The sequence below is a fragment of the Manacus candei genome, unplaced genomic scaffold (assembly GCF_025592945.1).
Source record: "Manacus candei isolate 608988 ecotype Guabito, Panama unplaced genomic scaffold, ASM2559294v1 h1tg000020l, whole genome shotgun sequence".
Classification (NCBI taxonomy): Eukaryota; Metazoa; Chordata; class Aves; order Passeriformes; family Pipridae; genus Manacus; species Manacus candei.
The window spans coordinates 1,508,807-1,526,435 of record NW_026138068.1 but is presented as its reverse complement, the minus strand read 5'-3'; the positions used below and the strand labels follow the sequence as shown (position 1 = coordinate 1,526,435).

At 55.1% G+C, this 17,629-nt stretch overlaps 1 protein-coding gene across 2 annotated transcripts in view; it reads left to right on the top strand.

Annotated features, from left to right (window-relative positions):
* The window catches only part of MYO18B (myosin XVIIIB), a 56,023-nt gene that overhangs the window by 16,420 nt on the left and 21,974 nt on the right, over window positions 1–17,629 (top strand). For both annotated transcript variants that reach the window (XM_051785531.1, XM_051785530.1), the window contains exons 18-34: window positions 1–160; window positions 928–1,111; window positions 1,890–2,082; window positions 2,496–2,605; window positions 5,179–5,244; window positions 6,596–6,724; window positions 6,979–7,122; window positions 7,754–7,843; window positions 9,152–9,271; window positions 9,387–9,495; window positions 10,123–10,247; window positions 11,338–11,492; window positions 11,829–11,952; window positions 12,634–12,834; window positions 12,959–13,069; window positions 13,778–13,882; window positions 16,195–16,341. In XM_051785531.1, coding sequence (XP_051641491.1) covers window positions 1–160; window positions 928–1,111; window positions 1,890–2,082; window positions 2,496–2,605; window positions 5,179–5,244; window positions 6,596–6,724; window positions 6,979–7,122; window positions 7,754–7,843; window positions 9,152–9,271; window positions 9,387–9,495; window positions 10,123–10,247; window positions 11,338–11,492; window positions 11,829–11,952; window positions 12,634–12,834; window positions 12,959–13,069; window positions 13,778–13,882; window positions 16,195–16,341 — 2,273 coding nt within the window. The remainder of the gene's footprint in view (window positions 161–927; window positions 1,112–1,889; window positions 2,083–2,495; window positions 2,606–5,178; window positions 5,245–6,595; window positions 6,725–6,978; window positions 7,123–7,753; window positions 7,844–9,151; window positions 9,272–9,386; window positions 9,496–10,122; window positions 10,248–11,337; window positions 11,493–11,828; window positions 11,953–12,633; window positions 12,835–12,958; window positions 13,070–13,777; window positions 13,883–16,194; window positions 16,342–17,629) is intronic.

The window sequence follows — 17,629 nt, the reverse complement described above, 5'->3', positions numbered from 1 at the left end:
GGGACGGGCACATGCGCCGGTGTGAGCAGGCGCTGCACTTCGAGATCTCCCACCAGCTGGGCACCAACCCCGTGCGCTACGACCTCACGGGCTGGGTCAGCAAAGCCAAGTTCAACCTCTCAGCCCAGAACGCCATCCAGGTGCTGCAGCATTCCACAGTGTAAGTACCAGGGAGGTTTCGCAGTGCCGGTGGTGAGCCCTGTGCCCGCAGGAGTGGGATGGGGATAACCCTGCCATGAAGGTGGGGCTGGACATTGCAAACCTGCCCTGGCTTTGGTCATGGAGGGGGAGACACAGAATTGTGTCTGTGTCACAGGACAAGGGGGGGGAATTGCTTTCCACTGACGGAGGGCAGGGTTAGATGGGAAGAAATTCTTCCCTGTGAGGGTGGGGAGGCTCTGGCACAGGTTGCCAAAAGAAGCTATGACTGCCCCATCCCTGGAAGTATTCAAGGCCGGGTCGGATGGGGTTTGGAGCAATCTGGTCTAGTGAAAGGTGTCCATGTCCCAGGCCATGGCCTGTTGGGGGTCCAGCACATGTCAGAGCCATGAGACATCACCAGCTCCCTGTGCAGCAACTACCCAGATTTTCCCACTGCTTTTAGGAACTTGTAAAACTAAATTGGAATTGAAAAGGAACCGAGGTGCTGCAGGTGTCTGCACACACAGGGGATTTTAACCTTCTGCTTGCACTCTCCTGGCTTGTTTCATTTTGTGCTTCAACTCAGAGGAGGTTTTACAGCAGTGAACAGCTCAGTGCCCGGACCAGAGAGGAGCAAAGTGGGTGAGGGGCGTCTCAGCACCCTTCTCCACTCCACAGAGCAGCACAAATCTGAATTTGGGGCCCCGGCTGTTGCATCCCTGTAGAAGGGGCTGGGAAGCCAAGGTCTCCCACCCCAGTGCCCCATCCCATGTCTCATCCCCGCAGCCCCGCCGTGAGGGAGCTGGTGCAGCCGCGCGCGCGGGCACCGCTGTCCTGCCGCGCCGTGGCCGGGCTGGAGGGACGATCCCAGGCCGCCCTGCACCGCAACACCTGCCTGAGGAAGACCTTCGCCAGCAGCTTCGCAGCTGTGAGGAAGAGGTCGGTGTGTGCTCAGATCAAGCTGCAGGCGGTGAGTGCTGCTGTCGGGACCCTCGTGGCTGCGGGTTGGGGGGTTTATGGCACGAAGTATCGTGACCCTGCACTGAGACCCTGCCTTGGACACACTCCTTCTTACTGGAGGAGCCCTGCACCCCCCATCAGTCACCCGCTGCCCCAGGAGCTGGGTGACCATTGTGGCTGTGTCTCACCCGGGATGCTGCTCTGACCACGGGTGACCATGAGCTTCCTCAGCGCTGCTGTCGCTCAGGGAGAGCATCACAGGCAAACAGATCATGAGCAGATTACACAGAACCTTGCTGTGCCGCAGTTTAATCCTCTTAAGCACTCAGACAGTAAACTACCCCTTAGTGCTGGGCACATGCCAAGTTCCTGCTGCTCTCAGCTGTAATTAGGTGCCCAAACTCTCTCTCGGAGATGAGGCTCAGGCTCTGCTGACTCCCTGGCCAGCCAATTCTGGGGTCTCTGTCCCTGGCAAGCCCTACACCCTGTGTCCCTCAACCATGATTATCTTTGAGGTCCCTTCCAACCCAAAGCATTCTATGATTCTATGAACCCTGGTAAGTTTTTGCATCTCATCGACTGAAAATATGAGAAGAGTCTTAGGACCTGCACCCCTGTGTTCATCTCTCTGACCAGAGCTGTTCCTAATATGCTTCCTAAGGGCTTGGAGGTGACTCCTTCACCTACCCAGACCCACTGCAGCAGGTGCACAGGGAGCATTTCCCACTGCCAGCATGTGCTGCCCCTTTGTCCCCCTCCATCCCCACTGACCTCTGTTTGCCCTACAGGACGCCCTCACCAACCTTCTCCGACGGTCTCAGCTGCACTTTGTCCACTGCCTCCTCCCGGGAATGGGGTCGGAAGGGCCGGTCCCTCGTCCCCCTGCGCCACCCGATGCAGCCCCACAGCTGGACGTGGTGGCCCTGAGGACCCAGCTGGAGGGGACCCAGCTCCTGGACGCCCTGCGCCTGCACCGTGTCGGTACGTCCGGGCCCCGCCGCTGCCACACGGGCTGTGCCCGTCCCACCCACCACTGCCACCCTGCCCCTGCCTCAGCCCTTCCAGGCTCTGCCCATCGCCCACTTCTTACCAGACCCATTTCAGAAACACCCCGAATTTTTATTGCTGCTTTTTGCAGGGGTTCCCAACCCCTCTCCTGCCTGGGTGGCCGCAGCTCCAATGGGGTTCTCCCGTGCTCCCCTTGGAGCATGGATGCATCCATGCATTGGGCTGGACCTGCATCAACCACAGTCACAGTTAATGTCATGGGGAAAGGGACCTGCACAGGAGGACATGCCACACTTCACAGCCCTGTCCGACCAGATCCCTCCCCAGTGTCCCAGTGGCAGTGCCCCAGGAGTGGTGCAGCCCCCAGCATGTCTGTCTGCCTCCAGGGTACACGGATCGCCTGCTCCTCACCCAGTTCCGAAGGCGCTTCCAAGTCCTGGCTCCGGAGGTGATGAAGAAACACACCTCTGCCTACGAGGTGCCAGATGAGAGCAAGGTGTGTGCCGGGCTGGCTGGGGGACACAGGCTGAGACCCCCACATGGGGCTGTGCTGATGCCAGAGCTATTTCAACCCTCCCCAATGCCATCAGGGCTGTCTTTGTCATGAGGAGCAACTCCTGGAGCTCTTAGATTGGATATTGGGAAAAATTCTGTCGCTGGAAGAGCTGTCAAGACCTGTAATAGGCTGCCCAGGGAAGTGATAGAGTCACCATCCTTGGAGGGGTTTAACAGATGTGTGGATGTGGCATTTGGGGACATGGGTTAGTGACGGCCTTGGCAGTGCTGTGGGAACAGTTGGACTTGATGATCCTATAGAGCTTTTCCAACCAAAATGATTCCATGATTCTAAACACAAGGCTGCCCTCAGGAACTGGGAGAAGGAGAAAACCCCATTCAGCACAGCTCTGGGCAGCACATCAGCATTGGTGATCGGGTCTGGGAGTCTCTGGGCTAGCCCACAGATTGGGCTCTGGTCTCTCAGAGCTCCTTAGCAAGGATCAGGAGTGATCTGTCCATGGGGCTGCATCCTGCAGCACTGGATTTGGGGGATGGCTTTGATTCCTGCTCCTCTTCACCCTCCCCATGGTGCCCAAGCACGGAGGGACATGGATCCTCCAGTAGCCTGGCAGGGCAGCTGAGCTCAGCTCTGCATCCCAGAGTCTCTCCCCTGAGGACTGTTTTTGCCAAGGCAGTAAATTCCTGGAGTGGGCTGTGCTCATGAGCATTATTGCACCATGGAGAGGACTTGGAGAACTCAGTCTGTTATTGTGTCTTTTTAATACTTAAGGGGAAATGACTTTGACAATCCTGTGTGCTGAGGATTCCTGCTTGTCCTGGTTTGAAGGACAGGGCACAAACTGAGGGCAGAATCTCTGCATTGCTGTGGCCCAGCATGACAGCACTCCATCCCTCTTCCTGGATCCCTTAAAGCTGGCTGGCTGAGGACAAGCCAGGCAGCATTCCCAGGAACCCAAGGGAGCAGGGACCGTGGGGTCTCCTGGGGTATTTGGCATCACCTACAGCCCAGGGTGGCTGCTCACCTTGTCCCACAATGCCTGAAAGTCAAAAGAGCTCAGGAAGGAAGGTGGGGATGTACCAGTTTTATTTGTTTCCTAATAAATTTGTAGCAAAACCATGGAAGAACCATCCCAGCCCCTGGAATAAGGCTGTGGGCGAGCTGGGAAGAGCTAAGAGAAGAAGAATTAAAGCTGGGCACGTGCTGTGTTGTGCAAACTGCCTGCCAGCGTGTGCAAAGGCAGTTAAGACCTCGGGATTTAATAAGACAAGTTTGACAGTTGGAAAAGGTCAATATTGCTCTGAAATGCTGTTGAAGGCAGAGGGTGCCTTGTCAGCAGGGTGTAAGCAGGGGATTTGGAAAATCCCATCCTCCCTGGAGCTTGCTGCTGCAAGGTTTTGTTGGCTGGGGACTGCTTCCTGGGAAGAGGCATTAACCTGACCGCTGGAGCAGGGGAGATGCTCATCAGCAGTGAGGTGACAGTGCAGCAACAACTGGCCCTGTGCTTGTGCTGGGATGGGGATGAGATGGAGAGGGGGATGGAGAGGGAGTGGGGATGCAGTGGGATGGGGATCAAATGGGGATGGAGGTGGGGATGGGGTGGTATCGTGCTGCACAGCCCTACACCAGTCCCAGCAGTGCCTCTGGAGCAGGGCACAGCCACAGTGCTGGCACTTCTTTGCCTCCAGCACGGGATTTCATGCCCTGTGGTGGTTCATATCCCCATTCCCTGGTGTACTCCATCCCACCTCTGCAAGGCTGCTGGTGAGACCAGGAGTGAAGTTCTGCTGCACAAGGTATTCCTGGGTCCATGGTGAAATATTCATCCCATGGGTTTGTCCTTTGGGAAGGAGAAGTGTGAGGCTGCCAGAGGATGCTGTCTGGAGTGAAGTATCAGCGGAGGATTTCTGTTACCACCCATTCAGACAGACAGCGTTTGCTGCCCCAGGGGAATGTCTGGTGTTGCTGCCTGTTATGTTCCTGTGTCGGTCCAAAGCTCAGAGTAATTGAGTTCAGGCTTCTCCCCTTGACTAATCTCCTGCTTGAATCCCTGTGAGGGTTCTGTGCTGTGCTGGTGGGCTCGGGGGAAGTTCTGTACTTTTCCACCTGCTTTAGCTTCATGGGACAAGCTGTTGGTGAGGTGAGCAGAAGGGGACCACTGAGTGCAGCTGGTTGTAACTGGGACAGGCTCTCACTGTCCCCTGTGTCACCTCCTCCCAGGGCTGTCCAGGCATTGGGGTCCTTCCAGACCAGGCATGGTAGCAAAAGGGGGAATAACTTTCATGCAGCTGCAGATCTCTGCCCCTCATCCCACCAAAAGCCTCCAGGACAGAAAGTCCTTACACCAGGACTTATGACTGGGAAGGTGGGCTTTGGCATTGGGAAGAGGAAAGGAGAGCAGGGCTGGAAGTACCTTTACAGGGTGCCCATAAGCTGGATGCACCTTACTGGGCACCCGTGAGGACCAGGGATCCCTGTACACCATTTCAGCAGGCTCATGGCAGGGTATAAATGTTTCCTGAGCAATTCCACGATGTGCTCCTTCTCCACAGGCTATAGAGGAGCTGTTCCAGGCGCTGGATCTGGAGAAGAGGAGCATTGCCATAGGACGCAGCCAGGTAGGGTGGCTCCAGTCCCTGCTTCCTCATTGCTCTCGGTGTGGGGGGGCACAGCCTGCCCCGTGCCAGCTGCCCACAGCTTCCCAAATTGGGAAGAAAGCTTCACCTTCGCTGCTGGACATGGCACCAGGTGGGCTGGGAAACTGAGCCTCACCAACAATCAGCACAGAAGGCTCCTAATTCGTATCTGAAAGCAGTACCCTGGATAAAATCTGTACCTGATTAACAAAATCCAGCCCCTCATGGCATTGATGTGTCATAGGAGGGAACGGGGCTTGAACAGTTCATGAGTTCGGTGGACTGGGGTTCACATTGCAAAGCCAGGCAGCTGTCACAGCAACAGTGTTTGAACTCAAATGTAATGGTCTCAAAGAAAAATTAATTTCCTGTGAGTGCTTGCCTTCAGCTCTGCAGTCTGTAAAGAAAGAATTCATGAAACAGCTCTGTGGAGCAAAATAACTTTCTTTTATTCTGCACAGCACAGTTTGCAATTATCTCTTCTCTGGAACCCTTGTTATTAATCAATAGCACGATGGCAGTCCCGGTCACATCTCGTTGTGGAGGAGTTCGCTTTGCCGTTGCTTTGAGCATTGATTTTGTACTGGCTTCGAAGCTTGCTGGGTTGGGGAGTTAATACAGACATTAATGAGGCAATTGAATAGGTGGTGGAGCAATCATGGCATTAGCTCGAGAGAGCGTGTTTCCTTGGGATTGTTCTTTGATTCAATTTGGCATCTTTAAAATGCAGCTCTTTGAGCACCCCCTGGCCTCACACGTGTTCTTCAGGGGTTATTAAAGCTGTGTTATGCAAATGGGCTGCGATAGTTGTGAGCACCTGTATCCCAAGTCCTGGTCCTCTATCCCGAGAGCTTTGCCAGGCAGTGACCCAGAGATACCTTAAACACTCAGAGGTTGATACCAGGCTGAATTCAATGGCATTGGCACATCTCTACCATTTACACGGTGTTTGTGACCAGTTCAGTGAACGAAAACAACGTGGCTCACTATCCTAATGCACTGTTGCTGTTACCTGTTTGTAGCTGGTTTTACTTGTGCACAGCTATGTGTTAGTGTGTGTGTCTGTGTGCTACCTGTGCTTATCTCTATATTGTCTGTGTGTATCTGTGCACTGCCTGTGCATGTCTCTGTGTTACCCGTGCATAGCTGTGTCTGACCTGTCAGAAGCCACTGAGATATCCATCCATCCCTGCACTGGGGGGAATGGGCAGCATCCAAAGGGAAGGGTTTTGAGGAATTGCATGTTGTGACAGTCAATGCTTCTGTTAAACAGGAGGAGGGAGAGGTTTCAGTCCCTGTCCTGGGGGTGTGTAACCTCTGTACTTGCTCTCAGGTGTTCCTGAAGCCGGGGGTCATCTCCAGACTGGAGAAGCAACGTGACAAGCTGATAGCCCAGAAGATGACCCTGCTCCAGGCTGCTTGCAAGGGCTTCCTCAGCCGCCAGAAGTTCAAGAGGTTGAAGGTACCCATCCCGTTGGTTAGGGATACCTGTGCCCACTCGGATCAGCGCTGCTGGGATATGGCCCAGAGCATCCAAATTACAGCTCTTTTGAGCTCCTTTGAAGGGTACCCGCTTTGCCCTGTCCTGTGGGTTGCTTTGAGATGCCACACTGCCATCCCCTGACCTCCTCTGCCACCTCATCCCCCTCCAGCCTGGTGCCCCAGCCTGGTCCTTCCTGGCTGGGTGAGAGTCTCTGCTGCTGTGTCTCCCCGCAGATCCAGCGCCTCGCCATCCGCTGCATCCAGAAGAACCTGGTGGTCTTCCAGGCAGTCAGGCACTGGCCCTGGTGGCAGTTGCTGAGCCACGTGCGGCCCTTGCTCAGTGTTAACCTGGCGGAGGAGCAGCTCCGTGCAAAAGAGGTGTGTACCGAGGGATGGGATGGGGCAGATCAGTGCTAAATTCCTAGTCAATCTTCCCTGGCGTCCTGTTCTCCCTGTTGCCTGAGTGAGGTTTTAACAAGATGTTTTCAGGCTGGTTCAGCTGAAATAAAAGCTGCCTAAACCCACCTGGGATCCATCAGGCCCCATCACCCGTTAACCCCTGTTTTTATCACGACTCTGCACGTTCTGCTTGTGCTCAGTGTTGGACATCAAAGCAGGACAAGGCTGCACGGAGCAGCTCCTGCTGCCTGGAAAGGAATCACAGCCAACACTGTGCCTTTGCACTGCGCTGTGATACCTGCCAGGGCCCTGGGACACTCCCTGGGCACAATACAGGCCTCTGGCTGTTCAACCCAGGCTTTTGAGGTTTGCTGCTTTCTCATAAAATGTGCTCTATGCACACCCAAGCTGACATTGCCTCCGATGGAATTCATGTCAAGAGCTGTAGTCCCAGCAATTTGCAGTGAGCAGCCTTCAAAATTGCCTGGTAAATTTTACTAATAAGGCAGCTATGTCTCTTCCACTTATTTTGAACAGAAAACAAGGTTTTCATAAATAAACCAAGGATGCTGGAACTCTCCATGTGTGTTTTTTTCCCAATCTTCCCTAGGAGGAGCTGGCGGCGCTGAGAAGAAAGCTGGAAAAATCCGAGCAGGCATGCAGTGAGCTCAGGCAGACTGCAGAGAGGCTGGAGAGCAAGGTACAGCCTCAAGAACCTCTGATACAACTCCAAAAACCTCTGGTACAGTCCCCAATGCCTCTGCCACAGCCCTGCTTGGCCAGGTTGGGAATGAAGCTGTATCAGGATGAATAGTAGCACCAGTTCCACCACAGCTGGAGGAGCCGTGGGCAGCAGTGGGGTGGGCAGTGGTGGCTGCCAGCAATGACCTTATCTGGGAGTGGTTCTCTGAGCAGAACCATGATGGGCTGTGGTGCCCAGCTGCAACATTCCAGACTGGCATCACTGCAGGTTTCCCAGAGAAGCTGTGGCTGCCCCATCCCTGGAAGTGTTCAAGGCTGTGTCAGACAGGGCTTGGAGCAACCTGGTCTAGTGGGAGGTGTCCCTGCCCATGGCAGGGGCTGGCACTGGATGTATTTGGGGTACTTTCCAATTCAAATCATTCTGGGATTCCATAATCCCCAGATAGCTGCTGGTCCTTCGTGGGTTCTGCTCTCTGATGCAAGGGCTCTTGTGTGATTGTGCCTGGGATCTTGCCAAGCATCGTGGAGAGAAGGAGCTCCCAAAGTTTCTATAAATACCCTGGGCTTGCCCAGATCATTGGGCTGCAGCGTGGCTGAGCTGGGGTCTAGGCTGCAGCTCTGGTTAAGGGTGCCAACAGCCCCGAGGGCCTGGAATCTCCTTCTCTATGGGAAGGGAGTAAAGATGGTTTAGTTTAAGCTCTCTGTTAAAGGGCTGGGAATGCTGATCAAGTTGAACGCCTCAGGGCAGACCCAAAAAAACATCGACTCCCCAGGGACAGGAAACCTGTGGGGTTTGCGTACTGAGTTAAACTTGTGAGACCCTCTAAGGAGCTGCTGCCTGCAAAATGTGAAGTGCCTTAGAATGCTGTCAGATGCAGAAAAAGAAGCATTGGAATCTTGTGTTTTCCTGTGGCCCTGCTGCCTCTGCAGCCCCTCGCTCGGCCAGCTGAGCAGGATAGACCGTGTGCCCCTCTGCTCTGCGAAAAATGAAATTGATTCTCTGAATTAATAATTCTCCCCTTCATTCACCTGCTTCTGGTTTCAAAGGAAATTTAATGTAATCAAATAGAACAATGGAGAAATCTGATGAGCCCTGGCTGCAGCGCAGTGCAGGCAGTGTGGCACAGGCAGCCTGGCAGAGGCAGCTGGACGCTGCCAAATGGGATCCTGGGCTCCCACTGGTGGTGCTGGTCCCTCCCCAAAGGGCAGGCAGAGTGCACTCAAGACTGTGGGGTTGATGTTGGATGGCTGACCCCACTGATCCGGTGTGCACAGCCATGCCCAGACTGACCCCCCATCCCCCCAGGTCATCGACCTGACAACAGAGCTGTCGGACGAGCGGTACAAGGGCGATGTCATCTGCCAGGCCCTGGATGGGGAGCGGGCAGAGCGGCTCCGGGGTGCCCGTGAGCTGCAGGAGCTGCAGGTACGAGAGCCCTGAGCCCCTGGGCCATGCCAGTGGCAATGCCTTCCTCCTGGCACAGCCTTGCTGGACCCTAGACCCAGGTAGACCTGCTCCCTTCCTCCTTTGGTTTCCGCAGAGCAAACATGACCAAGTGCAGAAGAAACTGGAGTCAGTGGAAAAGCAGCTGGAAGAGGCCCAACAGCTGGTCCAGCTGCGGGAAATGAAGATAAGTGGCTCTGGAGGAGGTAGGAATGTCCCTCTGCAGGTGATGCATGCTCCAGGCATCCAGCCTGATCCGTGGGGTCAGCAGAGCCACAAAGCAGAGGGCAGAGGTTTGGCCACTCCAGTCAGTGCCACTCCCCCCGCCCCTGGCACCCCAGTGTATTTTGGCAGCCCATCATCCCACATGGCTCATCTGGTGGGATCTGGCAGTGACAGCTTGGTCACACGCAGTGCTGTCTCTGGCATGGGGCTGGGGGTGACAGCAGGGATTCTGCCCCAGGGTGCTCCTGGCACTGCCTGGCAGTGCTCAGCACTCCCAGCACCTCAGAGTGTGTCTGAAGTATGCATGGTGGGATGAGGAGGCTGCTAAGGCACAAGTGGGATGGCATGGAACGGGATGGGGTAGGATGGGGTGGGATGTGACAGGATGAGCACACATGCTCTGCCTAAGGCAGGGCACATGTTCCATGTAGCTTGGGGCAGCCCTGGGCACACAAAGCAGCTCTGTGCCCTGTGAGCTCGGTGCTGGTGTTGGTGCTACCCAGGAGCTGTGGTGTCCTTGTGCATCCACCCATCCACCCCTGGCACAGCCACTGGGGCTGGTCAGGCCCAAGCACCCACCAGCCCCCCGGGGTCTCTCTCTGTGGCAGAGGACGAGTGGCAGGTGCGGTTCGACTGCGCACAGACGGAGATCGTGTTCCTGCGGAAGCGGCTGGTGCAGCTGGAGGAGCGGCTGGAGTCCGAGCTGGGCACCAGGACAGGGCTCGAGCAAAAGGCAAGTGCTGCCAGCCCAGGAGGGGACAGGGACCCCCAAGTCACGCCAGGGAGTGGGGCTGTTGCTGGAGCCAGTTGTTCTCTCCCTACTCCTGGGGCAGGCAAAGCTTTGCGGGGCTGAGGCTCAGCTTCACATCTGCTTGTTGCTGCTGCTCCCACTGACCAGGGAACACCACTTGTTTTCTGCTGGCTTTGAGAATAAATGCCCCAAAACTTCCTTCAAGCTTCAAAAATCACTTTTGCACCAGAACATGGCAAAATTCCACCTTGGTCAAGTGTGAGTGTGGGCAGAGGGTGGGAGCTGCGGGGTGGGGAGGCTCGGTGGTGAGTCTTGGTGCTGTTCTGGGTTAGGGAGCTGGACAGGGCTGTGCTCACACCATCTGTCACACAAAGAGCTGCTGATGTAAAGAGCTGGCAGTTCCTGAGCTTTGTCCTGAAAAACCAACGTGCTTCCTGAGCGGTGCCTGGGAGTCAGGTCACTTCCTATATGGGTGAAACAAAGAAATGAAGATTGCTCATGGTACATTAAATAGTAATAAGCAAAGCAGCTGAGTCTTAGGAGCTGGAGTAAAGCAAAGCAGCCCATTTGCTTTTAGTTAGCTTGGAATTACAAGCTTCATTAATGCAAGATTTTGCTTATTTAAAGTCATTCCTTAATGACTCCATTCCCTGACGTGTAATAGCTCTGTGTGTGTGTGTGTCCCAAACACGATGGGAATCCTTGGGGGATTCTTCTCCCTCCATCCAGACACTGCTTTTTGTAGAGAAATGGGATCAGGCATTGCCCCGGGGCAGCTTCGCTGACTCAGCAGGAGGGCTGGGATGCTGCAGGCGCTTGAGGGGGGGCTGCCTGATCCTGAGGGTTCAGAGCACCTCGGTTTGTCCTTATTTAGTGAAAAATCTCGGGGCGGACCATCCCCTGGGACCTAAATGGGGCTGAGCGCCGGGTGGGGATCTTACCCGGGGTTTGTGTGCAGTGGGGTCCCTGGGGGTCCCTCCTCTGCGGGGCGCGTCTGCACCGCGGGGTCCATGGGGTGCCTCCCCTGCGGGATGCGTGTCCCGCGGGGTCTCAGGGCCGTCCCTCCCCGCAGCTCGGCGAGGCGCGGGCGGCGTGCGAGGCGGCCAAGCGGGTGTCCCAGCAGCTGCGGCGGCGGTGCCGGCGCCTGTCCTGCGAGCTGGAGGACGCGCGGGTGCTGGCCGAGAGCCAGCAGAGCCGCAGCCACGAGCTGGAGAAGAGGCAGAAGAAGTAAGGCTGATGGGAGTGCGTGGAGGGCTGGGGAGTGCTGGAGCAGGAGGGACGGGGAAGGGGAATGATTAGGGTGGGTAAGAGGCTCCCGGAAGGGCTGATGTTTTCGTCTGTTTTGACTGCTGGAGGTTGCACCACACCTGGGGGTTAGTTTTACATCCTGTTGCTGTGTGAGTTTATCATGGAATTACAGAGACTGTTTTGGGTTGGAAGGGACCTGAAAGCTCATCTCGTGCCACTCCCTTGCCATGGGAAGGGACACCTTCAACTAGCCCATGTTGCTCCAAGCCCTTTCCAGCCTGACCTAGGGAGAGGTAACTGGTGCTCCCCCTCCAGGTTTGACCTGCAGTTAGCCCAGGCCTTGGGACAGTCTGCCTTTGAGAAGAGCCTCCGTGAAAAGTTGTCCCAGGAGAACACCAGCATCCGCTGGGAGATGGGTAAACTTCAGCAGAGCTTGGAGGTAAGAAGAGTCATCCCACTTTGCTGCATTATACCCCGTTTTGGGAACAGCTTTGGAAGCAAAGCAATTGCAATTAGAGCAGAGGCAATCAGGAAACTTGATTCCAATTTCTTTTAACGCAGTTCTGGGAGGCACCTGATGTGTTTAAATAACTTTCTCCTCTGCTAGAAGAAGGGCTGTTGCTGTGTATAAGTGATCCCCATCCCGTGATTTAGCTAACCAGGCCCACCCCCATTGTCACTGAAGTCACTTGTGCTCTTCCTCACACCCCTACCCCCAATCCCATGTGTCAGTCTGTGTCCCACGGGATGGTGCTGCACCAGGTGCCACTGAGACCCTCAGATCATTGACCTGACAGTGGCAGGGGCATGACTGTGGGGTTGGGTGGAGCCTGCAGGGCTGCTGCCAGCACCTCAGGCAGCAGGGGCTGTGGGGAGCCCACAGTGGGGACACCCACAGGAGTGGGAAGGTGAGCTCAGGATCAAGAAGGAAAGGTGTGCTCGGGGCTCGTGGTGGGGGTAGGGTTCTCAGTGTGGGGAAGGGGCTGCCCACTGCTTGCTGCTGCTCCAGGGGTTTCGGATGATGCTGTTGGGAATGCTGTGGGTTCTAAGAGCAGGGTGTGAGTGCCAGGGCCCCCTACTATGTCTGGGCTCTGACCCCCTGCTCTGTCTGGCCGAGCAGCAGAAGGAGGCAGAGGTGGCCAGCCTGGCACAGCGAGTGGCCGTGCTGGCCAGCCGGGTGCAGGAGCTCAGCACCGCTGGTGCCACGGACACCAGTGCTGTGCCTGCACTCAAGAAGCAGCTCTGGGACCTGGAGGGCAGTGCTGCTGAGCAGAGGAAGGAGCTGGAGCGACAAACGGCTGCTGTCGATCACCTGGAGCAGGTACTGTGGGGCTGGGTGTGCTGGGGGTGTCCATCCCCACTGGGCACATCGAGCCCAGACCAACACCATCCCCACCCCTTTGGGGCTGAGTGTTACCACTGTGCTTCATCTCTGGGTCTTTCAGCTTCACGAGAGGCTGGAGCTGGAGATCGAGCGGATGAAGCAGATCCACCAGAAGGAGCTGGAGGACAAGGACGAGGAGCTGGAGGACGTGCGGCAGTCCTGCCAGAAGAGGGTAAGTCCTCACTGGGTGTGGGGACGATGCTGGGCACTCCTCGGAGCTCCCCATGTGCTCAGTGCAGAGGAGGAGCTATTCCAGGGGTCTGTCCTCCTCAGGAAGTGTCGAGGTGCTGACTTCCCACCACCAACCCAGCATGAGCCTTGGTCACATCCCAGGTGTGCAGGTCAGGGTTTGGGTCAGGCATGAGTCCCTGCCACACTGGGGGGGCTGCTGGGGACAGTGTGCAAGAGCCAAGTCTGATGCAGAACATGGACACACTGCTCCTGGTAACTCCAGTGTCATGCCAAGGGCACCATCTCCAGTGTTTCATGTTTGGGGATAATTTACAGAAAATACCATTTCCACAAGGCCATGAGGTCAGTGGGTGCAAACACAAATTCCAGAACTGCAGCGACAGCCCTTGGCCATGTCTGAGTGTGTCTCACAGGCAGCATGGCTCAAATAGCCATCCTGTCTCCCAAAGTCCTGCAGGCTCCTGGACTAATTCCCCTCTTCTGCACTTGCACTGCTGGGGGGCAGGTGCTCCAGGGGACACAACCCATTCCTGGTTCCCAGTGCTGGGTGGAGTGGGAGACCTCGATGTAACCCCTCTCCTGGGAGGTGCCAGGTCCCCACTGTGGTGGTGGCTGTGCCCTGCTGGGACATGGGGCTTTTGACGGCTGGCTGGGATCTGAGCATGGCTGGGATTTCTCACACACACAGCTCCGGCAGCTGGAGATGCAGCTGGAACAGGAGTATGAGGAGAAGCAGATGGTGCTACACGAGAAGCAGGACCTGGAAGGGCTCATTGGCACCTTGTGTGAGCAGGTAAGAGGACGGTGCCTGTGTCAGGGGCTGCTTCATGGGCCATGTCCTGGCTAAAAACACTGCCCATAAAAATGGGAGTGGGAATGCACAAGTGTAGATGGAGCAATATCCTGGTTGTTGATGCACGTGCAGCTGTCCAGGATGCTCCTGTCCACCACCTCTCCCAAATGCCATCCAACAGAGCAGCAGTGTGTGCTGCAGCAGCATTGGGATCTGGGGGCTTTGGAACTGCAAGGATCACACAGGAGCCATGTGGTCCCACTAAGGACCTGTGGAGGGGAACTGTTCCTTTTTGTATGGGACAATTTCTGAGCAGGGGGAGGCATCTGCTTTTTACTGTTGTTTTCATGAGAGTCAGAGTAGCCACATCTAACACTGGAGTGCATCTAACTGCCTAGAAAAGCAGTTTATCCAATCCTGCTCCTTGCAGAGGAATTCTATCCCAGCCACATTTTTTAAACAAATCCTTTCTCCCTCTCTATGTCTGTGGCAGCGATTGAGGTGCAGGTGATGGGATAGCACACCCAGCTGCTCTGCGTTCAACCAGCAGGTGAGGGGCTGAATGCAGCCTCCTTGAGCAGATTTATTGGCTTGGGCATTCCTTGGCACGGCCCTGAGGCCATCACAGTGCTCTGGTGACTGAGTGAGGTCCCAGCTGGCCCTTTCCTGGGGCCTGGTGGTGCCAGGGCTGAGGATGGCACCAGCCCTGTGTGTTCAGAGTCACCATCTCAGCGGTGCTGCACACCAGGGCTCTCCAGAACTCAGACTGGAGGGCCTATCTGAAGCTTCCTGTCCACCCTCACGCAGCCTTGTCCCAGTGCCACTCACCCTGGCACAGTAATTAAGCACTGTGTCCTCTGGCCATTGGCACAAGCTGGATTTCACCATTTCACTAGCCCTGGCAGTCACATGTGTTCATTAAACGGGATGAATCTGGGAGATTTGCAGCACTGGAATGGTGGGTATATTTCAAGTAGACACAAAGTGGTCTGATGAGGCTTATCCATAACATCCCCCCGGCTCCTGGCTTAGAAGATGTTTTGGGAACTGTCACAATAAATCGTGCTGCATCAAAGCAGGGTATTATTATAACAGTCCAACATGTCTTGCTTATTTGGTGGAGAACTGAGATGGATGAGGAAGCAGCAGGAGCTCACAAGGAAAGGCACCTTCTCCCCCCAGGACTGACCCCAGGTGCTGCCCCGGCATCCCCCAGTCCCCCAAGGGCAGTCACAGTGTGAGGGGAAGGGGAGGTGGAACTGTGCAGCTGGGAATTGCTGTAGTATGTGTGAGATACAACTGCAGCCTTGGCAGAGCTATTAAATGAAATCCTGCCTTTGTCACTTAAAAACCCTGGGCTGCAACGGTGGGAGGGGGCAGCTGCTTCCAGCCACAGCACCAAACACCCTCTGGTTTGCAGAGGACAGTTCATTAAAAAGAGAAAAAAACCAGCCAACCCAGAAAACTAATTAAGAAAATGGAGATGCCAATGATTTCTGGTTCCAGCAAATTCCAGCCAGCTCTAAACTGGGCTACAAGGTCAAATCTATGCAGTTCATTTTAGCTAGTAAATAGAAAATAGGAGAAGGGGTTTGAAGCGAGAGCCGTGGAAAACAGCCTAAATGGAAAATGCTCTTATACTTCAATTAGGCTGAAATCAAGTGCTGAAACCATGTCCCTGTTTGTTTGGTGTTTTTCTAATTCCTTTATCCCTGTAACCATGGTTGCTCTCAGCTCGAGGGGGGGGCATAGAGGGTGGGGGTTTTTATGGTGCTTCCTGCAGTCATGTGGCCAGGCTGCCCCTCTGGCCACAGGGATGGTCACTGGGCAGGGATGTGGCTGGTGGAAACCAGGGCTGGGCAAATGTTTTCAGAGAATGTCTTTTCTGGGGGAGAAAAATGTGGTATTTTGGTGGAATCTGCTAGTTCTAATGTTCACAAAATTTATTTGCTCCCTTTCGTTTAACTATTAAATTATTTTTATTTGAAAGAGGTGATGGAGTCACCATCTCTAGAGGTGTTCGAGAAGTGGATGTGGCAGTCAGCGCTCTGGTCTAGTTGATGAGGTGGTGATGGGTCAAAGGTTGGACTCGATGATCCTGGAGGTCTTTTCCAACCTAAATTATTCCATGATTCTGTGATTCTATGATTCTATGAAAATGGTAATATTTATACATACATATTTAATGTGTTCTGGCATCATGACCTCAGCATTACCAAAACGTTCTTACGTTGTGTGGGGAATGCTCTGGGTTGAGATGAGAGGTTCTGATGAAGGTGAAGGGCTCAGGACACCCTCTGTCCCCTCCCCAGATCGGCCACCGTGACTTCGACGTGGAGAAGCGGCTGCGGCGGGACCTGCGCCGGACCCGCGCCCTCCTCGCCGACGTGCAGCTGCTGGTGGCGGCCCCCACGGAGCCCGGAGCCAGCTCCCAGGAGCTGGAGCTCCTGCGCAAGCAGGTGGGGACCTTTGGCAGAGCAGGGAAGCCACGGGGAATATTTCCAGCTCTCCTGCTTTGAGTCACATGCAGAGCGAGCAGTGACCCCGCGAGCATCGCCCACGCAGGCAGGGTGCAGTGCCTCACACACTTCAAGGGCTCCTCGGAAGGAGCACTTCCCCATAATTAAGTCAACAGTGTTTAAGTGTTTTTCCCTTTTTTCCTGTTAATTACCTTCTGTTTGGAGTTTCTCTCTGTCTCTTACGCGCTGGGTTGGGGCGGTGTTGCCATAGGGATGCTGTGAGCAGGAGTAGGGATTGCACTGGGTTTGCCGTAGTTTGAGCAGAGATACCCCATGTTCAGTGGTGCTGAGGGAGCACCTGCTGAGGAGCTACAGGTGTGTGCCAGCTTGTACCCACCAGAGCTGGGATAACCCCAGAGTGAGCTCAGGGTGCCGCGGAGTGCCCTGCCATGGACAGGGGTCCCTCGGGGCTGCCCACCCCAGGCTGACCATGGACATGCATCCCACAGTGCTGAGCAGGGGCTGAGCTAACGGTGCCAGTCCTCCAGAACAGCTCAGTAATTAATCTGTACTGTACATTTCCCCGGGAAACAAACTAATCGGGAGGCATGAGTGATTCCAGCAACATCCAAATATAATTGGGATGGTAGTTCTGCATAAATAACAGCTGTGAGGAGCAGCTGTTCCCACCTGTGCTGAGGGAGAAGGGGAAGGTGAGCTCAGCCTGATGGAGCCAGCAGTGTATCTGTGTCCATGGCCATGCCCATGTCTATGCCCATGTTCATGTCAATGCTTGTGTCCATTATCTGAATATTCAGGGCAGGGGATGGCCATGGCTGGGACAGGCAGTGGGAATGGTAATTTTTGGCAGTCACGTGTGCTCTCTCTTATTGACCCAATGATGTAATGCTGCACTTCATAAATCCTTCAATGTTTCCCAAATCCCACTTTGGGGCTGGAGAGGTTGCACCACTCCTGTTTTTTCCCAGCCCCTGGTACTCTTAATGGGGGAAGGCCCTGTGCTCAGCTCCCTTCCATATGCTGATCCAAGGGACCAGCAGTGATGCTCTGGGATGCTCGCTCTGCCCAGGGACTGTGGCCATTCCCATGGTGTCCAGCCCCATCTTACTGGGGGAACAATGCATTTGGGCAAAGGAGTTGGTGAAGGATCTAAAGAATAAAGTCCTATGAGGAGCGGCTGACAGAGCTGGGGGGGCTCAGCCTGGAGAAAAAGAGACTCAGGGGGGACCTTCTTGCTCTCTCCAACTCCCTGACAGGAGGATGTGGC